This window comes from Dryobates pubescens, chromosome 11 (genome assembly GCF_014839835.1).
Source record: "Dryobates pubescens isolate bDryPub1 chromosome 11, bDryPub1.pri, whole genome shotgun sequence".
NCBI lineage: Eukaryota > Metazoa > Chordata > Aves > Piciformes > Picidae > Dryobates > Dryobates pubescens.
Window position 1 is genome coordinate 13458935 of NC_071622.1, and position 17997 is coordinate 13476931.

A 17997-nucleotide genomic window follows, 5' to 3' on the forward strand; every position below is an offset into this window, starting at 1 on the left:
CCTTGGCTGAAATGTTGGCTTTCTATGTTTTTGTAACTAGACATCGTGTTTCTCTGGATAAAAATAATGTCCATCAAAATAATCTTGAAGCTTGGGGAGATGTGGTGATAGCTGCATTAGTCAGTGTTGGTTTTCTAGAGAGTGGAAAGGGATTTAAAGTAAATCTCTTGGTGTTCAGATTAGACTGGACAATATCCTTATGTGTCTGACAGCTGTTAGGATTTCAGCCACATAATTATCAATCTCATCTTGGCAAGCTCCTCTCTCCTCAGTGTGAAGATGATGTAACTACAAGACTTTAAAAGTTACAATCTTTGCATTATTGTCATATTTTAGATGCTAAAGGAGTTATCAAGAATGTGCTGTAATACTGAAAATTACAGAATCACAGCATGGTAGGGAATGGAAGGGACTGCTGAGGATCATCCAGTTCAACCCCACTGCTAAAGCAGCGTCACCCACAGCAGTTTGCCCAGGATCACAATGTCCAGGTGGGTCTGGAATCTCTGCAACCTCTCTGGTCAGCCTGCTCCAGGGCTCCAGCATCCTCACAGGAAGGAATTTACTCCTCCTGCTCAGACAGAACCTCCTGGGTTCGAATTTGTGCCCATTGCCCCTTGTCTTGTTGCTGGGCACCACTGAAAAGAGCCTGGCCCCATCCTCTTGCCCCCTGCCCTTTAGCTATTGAGAAAGCTTCTCTCAGTCTGCTTTTCTCCAGGCTAAACAGCACCATGTCTCTCAGACTTTCCTCCTCACAGAGATGCTCCAGGCCCCTCAGCATTTTTGTAACCTCTGTTGGAATCTGCAGTAGTTTGTGGGACATGCCTGTCCCAGAAAATACATACTGAAGCCCCAGCACCTTCACGGGATGATGACATCAGGCATGTATCAGTTGCTTTGCATTGCTATTGCTAGTTGTTAGTGCTGGAGGCTGTGCCCAGGATCAGGCTGTTGTGACCTGGGCTTGAGCAGCATTGACCATTCCTGCATGGTCTTTACAAGGGATCCACTTTCTTCATTGTGGTGCTGGTTGCCACTTGATGTGAGGCCTTTCCACAGCTTTGGTGGGCAGACAGGTCAGGTTGTTAATGCGTTCAGTGTTATCTTGAAAGACTGAATGTATTCATTAAAAAAAATGAGCTGGAAATAACATCTTACAAAAGTCATGGTGCATTGCTTTGTCAATGATTCTTTGTTGGTCTCAGCCTCTGTTTCTTTCTGTAAGTGTCTGTTCCTAAGCTGCCAGGCCTGAATGGGGAATAGGAAGTCACTCCAGCTGTTTTCCTCGTGTTGGCACTCTGTGCTGAACAGGAATTGCTGAGCAAAGAACATCATTTCCCCAGAGAGGTTTGCTGGGGTAGCACAAAGGCAGCCTGGATTTATTTATTTATATATTTATTTATTTTTAATTAAAAGTTCCTGCCAAATACTATCATCAAGGGTTGGGGGAAGGAAGAGGGGGAAAGAAATCCATGAAGTCTGGAACCCAGTTGGAAGAGCAAGAAACCTGCCTGGGAAGGCCAAAGAGCGGTATTTTCCTCTGAGGAACTCTTTGCTTTTTTAACATATAAGCATTTAGCCAGAAAAAAGAACTAGGATTTTTTATTCCCCCCCCCTGCTTTCTGCAAATCTTGTTTCTGTCTGTTGCTCATCCAACAAAGTTGGAGGGATTGTGCAACGTTGCACTTGGTTTTGGACTAGGTAGTGGAACAAAAAATAAGCAGAATTCCTTCTCTTCGGTGGGTGCCAAATTATCAACTGACACATTGTGCCACGTTACGGTGACAAACGCACGTCTGGCCGTGCTCTGCACTAAGCTGCAATTCTGGCTTTTTCCTCTTCTTGGGCTATGGCTTCTTTGCTTTCTTCTTGCCAGAAAGAATAATTGATACGTATCTGGGGGAAGTGGACGGTACAGTGTCATTTTGCTTCTTGCTTGGAGGTTTAATCCAGGATATATCTGTAATGACTGAAACATACCGCCACCTAATGCTGTCTGCTGCTGGCTTGGGTGGTTTATTCCAGTCCTCAGTGCACTGGTGATCACCTTAAAAACCTTTACTGCATTGGACACTTTCTGGTATGCTTACAGGCAGTATTACTAAAGAATTGCCTTGCAGTTTGAATAGTCCTCTCGATCAAGGCAGCTTCAAGTAAGAAACTACTTGTGGATTAAAGACTCTATGTCTTTGAGGATGCCTCAAAATCCTCATGGTTCCTGTCACTGTTCAGACTGAGAGAATTTCACAGAATCACACAAACCCAGCACAGTGGGGATTGGAAGGGACTTCTGGACATCATCTAATCCACAGCCCCTGCTACAGCAGGTTCACCTACAGTGGGGTGGACTTTGACTTCTTTTGTGTGTGTGTTTTAGTGTTTGGGGTTTTACTATAACTGTATAATTATTAATTACCTGCTCTACTTTTTGATTTCCAATCCAGTTCATCTCCTTGAACACAGTAACATATTGCACAATTAATTTGCTGTTTGTAATGCTCCCTTGAAAAGGCTGTCTTCCTTCCTGTTTATTGGTGTGTTTCCAGCCCATCTCTGGAGAGCAAAACAGTTGGCTTCTGCTGGAACTTTTGTGTACAATGGTCAGCCCTGGCCAGTTTCAGAGTCATTACTTGTTTTTTACTGCAGAGAAACTATGTTTGCCTTCAGCTAGATCTTTTTCTATCTACAGCACATATTTAGAAATGAAAGGCAGTTGTAGTGAGGTGGCTGTTAGTCTGTTCAGCCAAGTACCAAGTAATGGGATGAGAGGAAATGGCCTCAAGTTGTGCCAGGGGAGGTTTAGGTTGGACAACAGGAAAAATATCTTCCCTGAAAGGGTTGTCAAGCCACAGAACAGTCTGCCCAGAGAAATGGTGAAGTCCTCACCCCTGGAGGGGTTTAAAAGCCATGCAGATATGGTGCTGAGGGACAAGGTTTAGTGTGGACTTGGTAGTGTTAGGTTGGACTTGATTTTAGAGGTCTTTTCCAGCCTAGATAATTCTATGATTCTATGCAGGTTTTCTTACCTTTTCTTTAACCCAGCTGAGGTTTTATGCTCATATATTTATAATCAATATAAAGCTGAAGGACATTTCTTGCCTGACCTTGTGGTAATCTCTGAGGCAAATTAGTTCAGGAGCTTTATATGCCTAAAACATTCATGCCCTGTGTTCACCTGTGACTCTGGTAGGTACTTTGAAAATACCTAAGCCAGGTATCCTGTGACTGTACCCATTACAAAACATACTAAATGTTTGGTTTGTTTGTAATTTTGCTTGGAGGAATGGGATTGCTTGGAGTGGACCATGGAATCATTTGTTCTTGTTATATCCTGTCGCTGTCCTGTACTGTTCCAGTCCCTCTTTTATATTTATATGCTTTTTCTAACATAGTTCTCTAGACCTGGATTCCCTCTAAAATTTTCCACTCTGCTGGTCCCTGAGCATAAGAGGATTTCCCCTTTGTGGAGCTCTGTTTATGTTTTCATTTTGCTTTTTGGACTTTGTCTAATTCTTCAGTAAAGTTTGGCTGGAAGAGAATTGGGGGAACTGTCAAAACACGAGCTGTTTCCTGTCATTGTGTAGAGCCTCAAGCATTGTGGACTTCCATCTCCTTCCTGTCTTTTGTTTCTGGGTTGATACTGTTGTCTTTAAATAAGTCCAAACAAAAATAGATGTAATAGAGCTGCAAATAGAAACTAGAATCCTTAAATGAATGTCTTTGCTGTCTGAATACAAAGTGCCAATAATAATAAAACAACATAATACCAGAGGGGACTGAAGTGTTTACAGCCTGTGGTCTAATCCTATCACCTTTCCCTTGCAAGGGAATCCACTGAAGTCCAATGAACCTGACTGAGCATCTTCTTTATTTGCATAATGACCTTATCACAATAGAGAAACATAATGAACATTAAAAGTCAATGTATTGCTAGTTACATTTCATCATTGCTTTCAAACAGCCATGGAAGATAGTCCATTGCAGACCTTGTAGAGGACAAAAGAACGAGATCACACCAGGACCTGAGCAAGATGGAGAGAGTCCAGCCAGGCTGGAGAAGGCAAGTTGCCATTGTACAGACTGTTGTATTTGAGCATGGGATATTTCAGAGGTAGAAGCAGTAAAAACAACTAAACCATCACAAAAACAATTCAACCCCAAATCCCAGCCTCCCCAAACCTGGATTTCATTGAACTCAAAAGACAGAAACCTGATTTGCAGGTTGCTGTGGTAGTTAGTGTAAAGCCCTGAAATTTTAACTGTTACAGTGAAATGTATGATTAAAAAAACACAATGTGGGGACCAGATGATATATTTCTTAGGTTAATTGTTACATATTTATTTACCATTCTCTTCTCCTCGCTGCAAATCTAAATAGCGCTCAAAGGAAAGCTGCAGGAGGAGCCTGATTTAGTGGTGCCTACTTTGCTCTGTAGCAGGGCTAGAAGAGGGTAACACAACCCTTGTAGGATTTGGTGAAATCAGTTAGAATGAATGTAGCATTAAAGAAAACAAGAGACCCATAAATAAGCTGAATTCTTGCTTCACTTCAATCATTTCCCTTTTAACCCAATGTAAAAAAAAAAAAAAAGACAACTCAAACTTGCTGGTTGCTTGAGCACTGGGAAAAAGGTGGGATCAGTAGCCCAAGCCAACTGGAAAATGAGCTTATTCTCATGTCTTCACTCTGAGCTGAACTGAAGCCTGTGTTCTGTTTTCTGTTACGCCGGTGGGAATGCTTTGCTGGCTCAGATTAACAGCACTGCCATCTGAGACCACAGAATCTCACAGAGTGCCCTTCTTACATGAAAGCTTGCAAGGATTTGGTTTAGATCTGCCTGAGAAATCTGTCCATGGTGTTCAGCAGTCTTCAGCATCCAGAACAGCTCTTGTGTATGACTGCCACTCTGCAGGCTTCTTAAAATGGGGTCTTTTTCTGAGCATTTCTCAGTATTTTTGGAGTCTTTTGGAGGATTTCTAAGTATTTTGAAATATATTGTTCCCCAATAAAGGGGGATAGATTTTATAAGCTCAATATAGGTCACTTAGAATAAGTAAGCAAATAATATACATTATAATAGGAAGAAAAGGATTTATGATTAATTTATCACTGCTACTTTAATGACCTCTCAGAAGTTCAGAGTGTTGTGTTTGTGCACAACATTTAGAACTGCCAGGCTTTGGGTTGGGGTTCACAATTCACAAGATCACTTTATGCAGATTTCCCTCATGTTTTAAGTCTAAGATATAGACTTCCTGATATTTTATTTGTGATCTTTAACATATATAATGCCATTGAAAACATGTTATTACCAGGATTTATTATAGGAACAGCATTTCAATTCAAAGTCTTCATTAACTTGTTCTGGTAAGCATGTATATGTGAAGTGAGTCAAAATGAAGACATCTGATTGTAATTCCGTGGGTGGCAGGGACAAAGTTACTGGTCTTTGAACTAATTCCATACAAATATGGACCTAGCTGGCAAAGATCTGCTCAGAGGAGCAGGAGGCCCTGGACAGAGCGGGAAATCCTCCTAGTATCCTAAATAATAGACACTTCAATGTAATTATTAAGTCCAGAGTCCTTTGGGGAGTGCTTGGATTAAAGGATACCAGAGGGATACAGACTTCTAGGGGAGGAAATACTTCTTTTCTAAGAGGTAAAATGAGAAAGTCTCTAGAGTCAAAATTAGGGAGAATGAAATCCTTATTTTATTTATGTATCTAAAATCTCCAACAGCTCATCCTGGAGGTCATCTCTAACCACATGGAAGACAAGAAGGCTATCAGGAGTAGCCAACATGGATTTACTAAGGGGAGATCCTGTCTGACTAAGCTGATAGACTTGTATGAAATTGTGACCAAATGGGTAGATGAGGGAAGAGCAATGGATGTCCTATATCTTGACTTCAGTAAGGCTTTTGATACTGTCTCCCATAACATCCTCATAGAAAAGCATAGACAGCTGGTCAGTGAGGTGGATTGAAAACTGGCTCAACAACAGAGTTCAGAGGGTCATCATCAGTGGGACAGAGTCAGCTTGGAGGCCTGTGGCCAGTGGTATTCCTCAGGGATTGGTATTGCGTCCAGTTTTGTTCAACAACCTGGATAGGGGGATTGAGAGTACCCTCAGCAAGTTTGCTGATGATACAAAACTGGGGGTGTTGCTGACACCGTCAGGCTGTGTAGCCATCCAACAAGATCTGGTCAGGGTAGAGAGCTGGGTGCAGGCAAACCTCATGAAGTTTAATAAGGACAAGTGCGGGATCCTACATCAGGGGAGGAATAACAACATTCATCAGTACAGGCTAGGGGCTGCCCTGCTGGAAAACATCTCCACAGAGAAAAACCTTGGAGTGTTGGTGGACAGCAAATTCTCCACAGCAATGTGACCTTGTAGCCAAAAGAGCCATTGGTATCCTGGGATGTGTGGTGCCACAGGATGCACCAAGAAGGGTGTAGCCAGTAGGTCTAGGGAACTTGTTCTACCTCTCTACTCTGCCCCGGTGAGACCATACCTGTGTGTCCAGTTTTGGGCTCCCCAGTTAAGAGAAGACAGAGAACTGCTGGAGAAAATCCAATGGAGAGCCATGAGGATGATTAGGGGACCTGAGCATCTCATCTGTGAAGAGAGACTAGGATCCCTGGGGCTATTTAGTCTTGAGAAGAGAAGACTGAGAGCTGATCTCATCAATGTCTATAAATATCTGAGGGGTAGGTGTCAAGTGGAGGGGGCCAAGCTCTTTTTGGTGGTGCACAGTAATAAGACAAGAATCAATGGATTAAAACGTGAACATAGAAGATTTCACCTCAACATGAGGAGAAACTTTTTTAGGGTGAGGGTTTCAGAGCACTGGAACACGCTGCCCAGGGAGGTTGTGGAGTCCCCTTCTCTGGAGACTTTCAAAACCCACCTGGATGCATTCCTGTGCAGACTACCTTAAGTGATCCTGCTTTGGCAGGGGGGTTGGACCCAATGATCTCTTGAGGTCCCTTCCAACCTCTGATATACTGTGATACTGTTCAAGCATACTGTAACAGGGCCATAGAAGGTGCATGTGCAGTATGTCTGTAACCAAAGCAAAACAAAACAGAGCAGAAGGGAAAAAGAAAGTTATGTTTGTAAACGGGAAGTTTTGAGAGCTCATTTAATCCAACAGATTTCTTGTTCTGGAAACTGAAACTTGCTAGAAAAGAACATGAACTGTGGCAGGTAATTTGGGAATGAGGAGAATAATTGAGTACTAACTAGCCAATAACATAAATAACAAATTTGGGAATGTACTGAAAGTCAGAAGCTGCTTATGGAGAGTCACACGGTTTATGGAGATGAGAAAGCAGTCAGGGAAAATGAGAACTTTGCTATATCAATCCAATACATATTTGTGCTGGCACCAATTTAATTATTAAACCTTGCTTAGTTGCAAAAAAAAAAATCTGGAACACAGAGAAGGCAACCTTTTGAGTGACACCTGTATAGGAGAGCCATTTGATTCACAAAGCAGGGAAAGGATTAAGGATTTTCTTTTCCTTAATTCAATTGCTGCAGAGAAAAGAACCTGCTTACATCACAATGTCTCTAGGACAACTTGGTGGTTACAACACTGCCAATACCAAACGGAAGTATGGGAAAGTTAGTCCTTTCCTTGAGAGAGGATGACATTTGAGAGCTCCATCTCCCTGTGTTCTCCCTTAATAAGCAATAATAAAATAAGGAAACACAGTCTCATTGTTTACAGAGTGATCTCAACAGCATAAGCAACTTTCATGTCATTGACACCCTTTTATCCCCCAAGATATCCTCGTTTCAAGCACTGTGCAGTATCTGAATGCTTCAGTCTCTTCCCCAAACCCTTGATCTGTCATAGCTGTTTCGTACCATCTTTACAAAGAAATTGCTCAGTGGCATTACCATGCAACATGGTATTTACTTTCCTTTGGTTGTTTTTGGTGGTTTAGTTTGGTATTTTTTGAGATATGATTAAATTATCATGGAAGGGTAGTGAAATCAGAGGCAGCTCAGGCAGAACTCTGTGATCAAACCGTCAGCTGAGTAAGACATGGGTTGTACTGGTGGTAGGGTCTGCTGCAGGATCCAAATCTCTGCTCTTTCAGGTATATAAAGCTGGCTGGATATACTAGCCTTCTCTTTTCAGTCTTCCTTAACTTTTTGTTGGAGAATAGAGTAATAATTTTTATTAGTTCTGTGTAGGCACTGGGGTTGATGCTAGTCTCATGACAATGTAAATTGGGAGAAATGGAATTGACGCCAGGAGAATTACCCACAGTCAAATTTGTAATTGAGCAATGCCTCTCTAAAGTATTTATTCTTTGCAGAAAGTTTTTAAATTGTTCAAATGAGGCCCTTGGACTCTGCTCAAAGGTGAATTTTTTGGAAAGTTTGAGTGCAAACATTTCATCCATGTGTGAGTATGAGGAGAGTGGAAAACTATTTTTCCTCTCCATAAAGACTTTTTGCTGCCTTCATTTGAACAGCTTTGCAGCGTGAGTGTGCTAAGGTTTGGCACTGAAATAGTCAGGACTGTGAAGTGTCTTAGTTTTGGCTTTGATTTGACTGAATTACAAGCCTTAGAAAGCCATGTACTCAGCCTGCAGTTGAGGGGTTTGTTTCTTCCTTCAAAGCGTGTGAAGGGTGCAGTCAAGAGGATTTGCTGCAGACAGCCGAGTAGCACGAAACTAGAGAAGGAAGCAGCAGGGACACGTGGGGCTGGAAAAGGAACAGAAGACCTCATAAAGCACTTCTGGCCTAAGAAAAGTTTCTGGGTGTTTTGCAATATGAGCGACTAAGATTCAAGTTTCTAGGACTTACTGTCTCTGCTTCTACAGGTTCTTTCCAGAGAACCAAGGGAAGTTTCACAGACTGAGTAGAGGCAGATACAAGTCTAGATTCTGCGGTACACTAGCACTGTGTACACTCCTCTTGAATCAAAAGGCTCTGCAGACAGGGACTAAAACACGCTGTTGTTTCTTCATATGATGTTGCAGGTGGTGCAGTTTACCAGCAATGTGACTGTGGTTTTGCAAGCAGCGTTGCTTTGAAGTCTTAACAAATGGAAGTCTAAGGACTTGCTGTTCCTGAAGGAGATATTCCACCTAGATCTGAGATTATACAAAAGCATGCCATGTTCTACTGAACAGCGTAGTTTGTGAAACAGTGCATGCCTATCTAATCACAATCACATGTGAAATGAGAGGTCACAGCAAGGCTGGATGTGCTTCCTTAACTACAGAATTTTCTGACTTGGCATCATTAATTATGCAGCCGTATGAATCATTAATTGAGTGTTATGTATGGGAGCTTTGCTGCGTTTCCTCTCACATTTTACCATGATGCTGGTTAATATTGCCAATTCCTTGAAGGCCTTTCCTTTTAGTTCTAGTGTCAATGAAGTCAGATTGTGATGAACTTGTGTATTTGGTCCTTTCCTGAGCTCCTACTGCATTGTCATACCTTCCAATGCTGGTCAGAGTGAGCAGAAAACATTGGTTTTCCCTTTTTGCAAAGGAGTAAGGATTGCAAAAGTTAGAAGAGAATGGAAGATCAGACATACTGTGTATAGTGTAACATTTCCTTTGCTTTGATTGAAATAGCCTCAAGTTGTGCCACAGGAGGTTTGATTAGATACTAGGAAACATTTATTTACTGAAAGCATTGGAAAGGGCTACCCAGGGAAGTGGTGAAGTCACCATTCCTGGAGGTGTTAAAAAAAAAAAGTGTAGATATGGCACTTTGGGACATGGTTTAGTGGGCATGGTAGTGTTGACAGTTGGACTTGATGATTTTAGAGGTCTTTCCCACCCTTAGTGATTCTATGAATAGCTAGTGGTTTAAAATTCTAGTTTAACTTTTGACCCTCCCAATTTTTTCTTCCTGGTTGACATGCAGTGACAGTGTATCTCAGACATTTAAATAATACAAAGATTCAAGTTAGTTTATTTCCAAATGAGGAAGGTGAAGGACCTGGCTCACCCCTGTTACTCCCTACATCAGCAAGCAGCATGTGCAGAGTATGGCCGCTCTACTGATGGAAATGACTGTCTGAGGTATGTGTTTGTGAGATGCTTTGTGCTGCAAAGGACCTTCAGTGTAGGTGAGCTTACATCATGCTGAATGCTAAGCAGATCTAAAGCACTCCCTGCCAAACTGTAATTGAGTGGAAAGCAGGAGCTCAGGTGTGCACAAGGTAAAGGAATACTACCAGGTGAGTTTCATACAGGAGCTGTGGTGAAGAGCCAAGCTGCAGGTCAGAGTCCAGAGCCATTAAAACCCAATATAAAACTGATAAGTGTTTTGTGTTTGTATTTCTATGGGCTCTGCATTCTGCAGCTTTTGTGGCCCATCTGTGTGTGGTTTGGGTTTTTACAATAGTTTCAGTCTCGAGAACTACATTCTGCAGCACCTGTTAGTTATCAAGTGGAGGGCGTGTGCTCTGAATGGAAAGGAAGGATGAAATGTGGTTATAAAGAAAGCAGGCAAATAATTAATGAGATAGTCTTAACAGAAATAGCATTTATTTCCTTTTGGAGGCATGCACTTCTAATCCATCATCCACTGCAAGGGTGTCTCTTTGGACAGGCTCATATTTTTTACAGGATGAACTGTCTCTCTTGTGGAATCCTCTCTTCCAACGAACAGTTGAACACAAATAGATAGTACTCTTGAGGTGATAGCCATTGCTTCTTGGGGAAAAAAAAAAGAAAAAAGGAAAAGGTAATATTGGAAAAACATTTAATGCAAAGCATGGCCACTAGAAATGTCCAGCATATCCAACCTGCAAACAACTCTAATCGCTAGCACAGTCTAGCACCAGGCAGTGGAACTTGCTTGACCTGGCACTGCCATTGAAAGGAACATCTTGAAACCATGACCAAACCTACATACTTTGTAATGCAAGGAGTGTTTCCCCTTTATTTGAAAGAAATAAATGGGCCAGCTGTGTGTTTATTGAGCATCAGTGAAGCAAATTTGTAGGCAGGTCTCTGGTACCTGGCTTCTGTCCTTTTAGGCTGCATGATGCTTTTCCCTCACGGAGAACCTATCTAGGATGACTCCTATGTCACCTGGTTACTTTGTCTCTGTTACTTTGCTCTCCCAAGTATTTCCCTTATTTGGGTATCTCTGACTTCTGTTTCCTTTTCTCCTCCTGTTAGGCCCCTAGCAGAAGCAGTAAGACTGGCTGCTCTTTCTTTCCAGCTGGTTTATAGGTCTTCTGCTTTGTCTTCTCATGAAAGCGTCTGCAGGCCAGCTGTAGCAATAGCTGAAAACAAGGAAAAATCATCACTCTGTAACTAGCTTATTTCTCTGTGGAGAGTTGGCAAGTTCTTTTTGGGCTCTAAGTGGTCAACGATCTGCAGTTTGAGAGCTTTCCAGACCTCAAAGTATTCTCTTATATAACATTTCACTGTAAGGAGTGTAAGGTTGCATTCACAAGTGGATTTATGTTTCTTTCTTGTTGTGAGGGGGAGGGAATGGACACTCAGATGTGTTAGAGGAGCAAATCTGACTCAGTAGAAAGGGCAGGCACAGAGTTCGGTTATGCAGGAATGTAGTCATTGCATGTGAACATGATTTGGAATGAACCAGACACTTAATGCAGCATTGCCCAGGAGTGTGGTTTGTTGGGATGGATCAGTGTTGTGATTAATGTCTGTTAAAAGAGCAAAACATGAGTTCCACTAAACCTTCTTGCAGACTGTTCTTATGCTTTTCCATTGGTCCTTGAAGTCATTACAGAACATCTTCCAGATTAATCAGAGCCTGCTTTGTCTTCATCTTTTCCTGTGCATTCTGATCCTGTCTCTTGCTCTCGAATAAGTAGTTGAATACTACACAATGGTCTCAGAATGCAGCTAAATGGAAGTTAAATGTTACATATGCATTTCCTCCATTCCAGTATGAAATAATCAGTGGTTGGATACAAGGCAGATTTTTAGGAGCCTAGACTGAGCATAATCCTTTCTCCCTAAAACATCAAACACATGTATGTTAGGTAGTATACATACCCAGATGTGCATGTTTCTGTACAAGTTAATGACAGCAACTGGACTTCAGACAGGTCCTTCTGTGAAATGTGCAGTCAGTACAATATGTTTCATTCACTTTGAAAAATTCCACCAGTTCGGGAGAAATCTCTTGTATTCCATGTAGCAACACTGTTGTAGCTAGGGGATCTGAAGATATAAATACAGACAAGGTCTGTCAAAAGAAGTAGTGTAGTTAAACTAACCTCTTTGTTTAGCTGGAGAGCAAGCAAATACTGCAGCAAAAGGAAGTCACGCTACATTGGAAAACACTACTCCATCCCCTGTCAGGTGCTTTAATGAAGACACCACCCCAACCTACAAAGGGTCTTTTCCCAAGTAAGACAGTTACCAACAGAATCCAGACTTCCAAGAAACTAGAAAACTGCAAGTATTAGACTTATCAGAGGATTTGGATTAACAGTTCTTCATCAAAAAGCTGTTGCAAATGTTATTCCTGGGCTTTTTACAATGCTGCATTTGATGTACTTCTTGTGGGGAGAAGACTTGGTCACAGGGAGGCTTGAACCTGTGATTCACTGATTTCAGGGCCTAGGCTCCAGTTCATCAAAGAATCTGAAGAATTTAGTTCCTTTGACATGAATGTTTTAAGCTCATGCTAAAGTAAGCTACTGCTTATGTCCTTTTTAAACTAGCATCCCAGGCTGGGGCTAAAGAAAGATTAAATTGGTCAGACTAAGGTGTACTGTGTGTTGTTTGGGCTGTTTTGCAGTTTCCCCCTTGCAGCCAAACTAGTTGCTGAAAGCAATTTCTAAAAGCTTAATTGTGCAAATTACTTTAAGGGGTAAATAATAACTAGATGAAGATTTCAGTCAAGTAAATATTGAAGGTTTCTACAAATGGCAGATCATTTTAGTATTGGGTTGGTGGATATTTTTGCCTCATCCTTAAGGAGCACTAATGCTTAGGATAGTCAATTAATTTTTCTTTCAGGCTAATTCTGATACTTTCCTCCCACATCAGCTGACTGAGGACATCTCATTGTAAAGTATCATCTTCCAGGCTCACTCAGAAATCTGTTGAGCTGGGAAATAACTTCCTCTGAAGCATAACCTTCACAGGTTCTTTTAGCACACATGACAGAAGAGGGTGGGTGGTGCTGGAAAACCCCAGAGAACACTGGTTGCCATCTCAGGTGCATGTTTGGCAGAGCTGAGATCAAGGGATGAAAAGATCATAGAATTGTTTAGGTTGCCAAAGACCTTTAAGATCACTGAGGCCAAGATGAGCATTTGTGTGTGATTTAGACTGTGAAACTTTGACTTCACATCTGGAAGAGTGTAGGGTAGCTCTTTGTTCTTGTAAAATAGACGTCTCTGTTGTCATACAGACCTCATCACCTTGGCCAGAATTTTTGTCCCCCCTTACTGCATGTGTTGTAGGTCCTTGTTCAGTGGCCCAGGTGTAGCCACGCTCCAGGGGTGCAGTTTGTACAGTACCTTGTTTGTGCAGTTTCTTAGGATGAAAGCCAGCATGTAAATTCAAAGTATACTGTCACAAAACCAGGATGCAGTTTGATATACTGGTGCACCAGAACACCACACCATGACAAAGCTTTTATTTCAACACAGAATAATTATTTGCCTTTGGTGTTACATTCCTTGTAGCTAGATATCCATTTTCATGTTTCTCCTGTTCAGCAGCAATTTGTTCTGAAACTGCTTCACATGCCTGCTGGGCTAACTACAAGAATTCAGTGCAGGCTCTCTGGGTTTGCACCTAAAAATTATGATGTGGAAAGGTGTTTTGCAAAATCTGAAGCATTCAAACTGCTCTGTTCAGTTTTACAGGAGAAATCAAGGGGCTCTGGAAAATCTAGAGTTTGATTTGTATGCTATAATACATTTTAGACTTTTAAAGCCTTTCTCTGCCTCAGCATGTTCTGGATCACATTCAATATTAGACAAACTAAATGCACAGCCTGGCAAACAATCAGATCAGTTCACCTGTGACAGCACAGCTCAGTCTTGGTTTCATAGCTTAAAATAATGTTCCTTGCTTTCACATGCTTCCTCATCTTAACAGCTGCAAGTGATAACAGCTTGTCTGAAGCAGCCCCTCTCCTGAGATAACTGGTAGTAATGCTTTGTGTATAAAAATATAATGGCTGTTAGCACTGAGGTTCAGGTCTGAACTCTCTGGTCCGAGTCTTAACTGCTGTCACTGGCTTGTATAGTAGCTTCTGGATGCAACTTCTCTCACCAAACCCTAAGCTATGGACAACTTAAGTTAGTGGGTTTAAAACCATTTAGCTTGAGATTCTGTTTACATGCTGATGTCTACAACTTGTTTTGAGAGCTGATACAGGCTTGTCTGCGAGCAAGGGACTCCCCAGAAGGAAAACAGTGTTGTGGGTTTAGACTGTGTCCAAGACAGTAGGTGGGAAATATAGTGGACCCTAACTTCTTGATTACAAAATCAGTATGAGAACCTTTTCTTCTCGAATAGGAGGTCATGCTCATAACGAGACACAGGTGAAAACACTCAGCGTTAGTTTCCTGGTGTCTAATGGCAAGACGTAGGAACGTTTTCCCCTTGCCTCCCATTTTCTATCTCCTCAAACCAGGACCTCAGCCCTATTCTCTTCTCAATCTGACTTCACAGCCCACGTCTCTGCTCCTCATGGCTCCTCGGTTTATCACCTGTTTCTTATCTGCTGCTATACAGCTGCACATCCCCTGTCCCCGCTGTTTGCATCTCGCCGTGAGGTGATGGTGGTCAGGGGCTTGCAGAGGGCTGCAAGGGACCCCCAGCCAGCATAGAGGGCAGCCTGGCTGGTGGGGGCAGAGGCGGTGGAGGAGGAGCAGGAGGAGGATGAGGAAGGTTCTCCCTCTGCTCTCCAAGTGCTGGGCAGGCACAAGGTCCTGCAGAGGCAAGACCAGGACACGGCGGAGTGTCGAGCTTTACTCTTAACGTCGACTTTCACACCTGTAGAAGTAAGTTTTTAGAATTGAGCTTGGCTTGGAGTTCCCGTCTTTTGCGGACCTCGGCTTTTAGGCTAGGACAGAACGAGACCGGCACGCAGCGTGCCCCGAAGGCAGCCGGTCCCCGGCGACCCGCACCCCCTGCCGCTCTCCGCTGCCGTGTCCGGGCCCCGCAGCGCCGCTGCACCCGGCCGGAGGAGGCTGGCGGAGGCGTTTCCTCCGTGCCCGGCCCCACGGGGAGCCGGGCAGAACGCTCGTACCTTGTCCCCCTCACAGGGACAACCGGGTGAGGGCGGGTGACCGCCCCGCTCCGGGCTGTAAGCCGCGGGAAACTACACCCCCACGGCTGCCGCCCGCGCACTGAGCGACCGAAGCCGGCGCAACTTTTCTGCCTGTGGTAAACAGGAAGCCCCTCGGCGGGGCCGGGCCGAGGCGGGGCCTGGTGCTGCCGCCCGCCCTCCCGCGCCGCGGAGCCGAGGGGCCGCACGGCTCGGCCCGGCCCGGCCCGCGGCGGCGGCAGCCGCTGGCAGGGCAGGGCGGACCGGTGAGGCGACGGCGGACAGCGGCGTGCCCCGCCGAGGCGCCTGGGAAGGCATCGAGAATGAAATTGCTGTGGAGAGCTAAAATGGTAACCGGGCGTCCCGTGTCCCAGTCTCCCCCATCCCCTGCCCGTGCCGCGGGGTGCTGGTGGCCGGGCGCGCCGCTTCCCGGAGCCTCGCCGCTCTCCCTCGCTTCCCCGGAGATGCTTGTCTTCCAGGGGAGGATGGAGAGAGGGAAGTTAGTTGCCTTTTCGGAGAAATCCAGACGCCTGTTTTGTGTGCGTGCGGCAGCGGCTTTGCGCTCTTTGTACGGTTCATCATCTCGGCGGTGAGGAGTCACTGCTGCAGCACATCTTCGGTTAAAGTTGGGGAGGCGTTCAGCTTCTTTCTTGTCTCTTTCATCCGCTTTCTATTAGCTGTGAGTTTTAAAGCCTTGACTCCGGCAAGTTGTGTTTTGGGTTCGGTTTTGGTTTTTTTTGGTTTGGATTTTTTTTTTTAGCTTGAAAGAATGGGTTTTGGAAAAGCTAACCACAAGGACTTTAGATTTCTCCTGTCAACAGAAATAAAGGGTCCCTGTATTTTAAATGCTTGTGAACGTCAAAGTTTAAAGGCTGCCTTGCCTAAGTAATTTAGCAGTTTTAAAAAGTGCAGTTCTTCCATAATTGAAAGACTGAAGAGGTTAATTGCTTTGGAAAAGGAGGGAAGGAAAGGGAAGAGAGAACTGCTAATCAAAACCAAACTGTTTCCTTCGAAAAGTCTTTATACAACTATTTAAAATATGTGCTAGCCTAGGAAAAATGGTTAAATGGAAAGTCAGGGTATCTTGATACCACAGGAAAGGACAGCTTGCCAAGAATATCTCCCGTGTTCCCTCCATCTAAAAGAATCTTGTGCTGCTGTGATTGTTGCATTTACTTTGTGCAGCCTATCTTCTGCCCCAAGCAGTAGAGCACCTGGTATAGATTGTGGCTAGCAGAAGAGGGAGAGTGTTCTTTTCTCTCTTACGTGTTTTCTTTCCCCTTTCCTTGGTAGACCACAATTCAAGATGAGGGTGAAGAAGTAGAAGAGGGAGCTGTTTACCATGTCACCCTGAAAAGAGTGCAGATTCAGCAGGCTGCCAGCAAAGGAGCAAGATGGCTTGGGGTAAGTGAGGTTGGTGTGGTATTTTGGAAGGCTGATCGTGGACTTTGGAGGAAGCCGAATTCCACACCAATCATTACAATATTAACTTTTAGCTCTGACTGCTCTCACTATTTAAAAAAGCAAACCAGAACACTGAAGTTGTCTGTCAGGATCATCTGAAATAACATCTCCTTGTGTTGACTCTTCCTCTTGACGTGTAAAAAAGATTTCCCCAGTTGTGGCCGTGGCTCAGTTGTTACTTAGTGCAGAAATAATGAGCTTAGCTTCTGGCCTGCGAAGCTGGAACATTTAACAGTTATTTCAGACTGGGCTATAGCTCATTTCTGCTGCTAGAAATCTATCTCACAGCTCCCAAACAAATAGCCATGGCATTTTGATTAATGAAAGACTCTGAAAAGTTAGTAGAAACTTCCTCAAGACGCTTGGGTCTTATTTTTGTACTGCTTTCTCAGCCAGCTGAGAAATTAATTGTCTGCATTTCTGCAAGAATTTCAGCGCTCTGCTGTTTTTCAAAGGTATATTTCAAAGCAGGAAGGCTTTAGTGGTAAGTAAAATGAGCTTCAGTGCACACACACTCAATTTGAAACGCTGCTTAGTGCCTTCACCTTTGTCAGACCAAGTCCCCAGCTGATACAACATGTCCTCACTTTGGTGGAATTATTGCAGCTGTGGCAGCTGGAGCCAGATCTTCAGGAGGTCGTTACAGCTTTCATATTATTTTATGTTTATGTATTTTCTTCAAGATTCAAGGCAATAGTACGAGAACTTGGTTTCATGTAGTATCCAGGTTGGTATTTTAAAGACTTTTAAAACTTCCTTGAGGCTTACAGAAAAAAGATTTCTGGAGATGTGCTGTGACATAAAAGCTGTACGACAGAGCTGAAACCACAGTCAAAAAAGATAAGCAAATTCTCTCCTGCATACAGATAGTGCTTAGAATCTCCCCATCCCATGTTTCCAAGAAGTACACAGAGTTCTAATCAGAACAGATAATTTCAAATCTGCTTCCTTTGAGTGGCAGATTTCCCATCTCTGCCTCCTGTTTCCTACCAGGAAAAATATTAGAAAGTATTTTTGAGCTCCGGTAAATTCCACCAGCTGGTGGTTTTGTGGTAAGAGTTGGAGGTCATTTTGGACATGTCTGTGTCCCATAAACATATTTTAGAAAAGTAGATTTTATTTTTTTCCCTATTTGGGCTCTGTTGTTCCCTTTGGGTAGGAGGAGTTTGCCAGGTCTTGGTCACATTCTCAAAGGCAGAGTGCATTTGTGTTCCTGAGATCATCAACCACAGCTGATGGTGCCGATCTTAACAGGCAGACAAAGGA

The 17997-nt window shown here is 43.4% G+C and overlaps 1 protein-coding gene across 1 annotated transcript in view; it reads left to right on the plus strand.

Moving 5' to 3' along the window:
• Positions 1–15456: 15456 nt before the first annotated feature.
• RGL1 (ral guanine nucleotide dissociation stimulator like 1) overlaps positions 15457–17997 on the plus strand; it is a 76634-nt gene continuing 74093 nt past the window's right edge. Inside the window, exons 1-2 of the mRNA XM_009909139.2 lie at positions 15457–15617; positions 16561–16671. Coding sequence (XP_009907441.2) covers positions 15591–15617; positions 16561–16671 — 138 coding nt within the window. The 5' untranslated portion in view covers positions 15457–15590. The remainder of the gene's footprint in view (positions 15618–16560; positions 16672–17997) is intronic.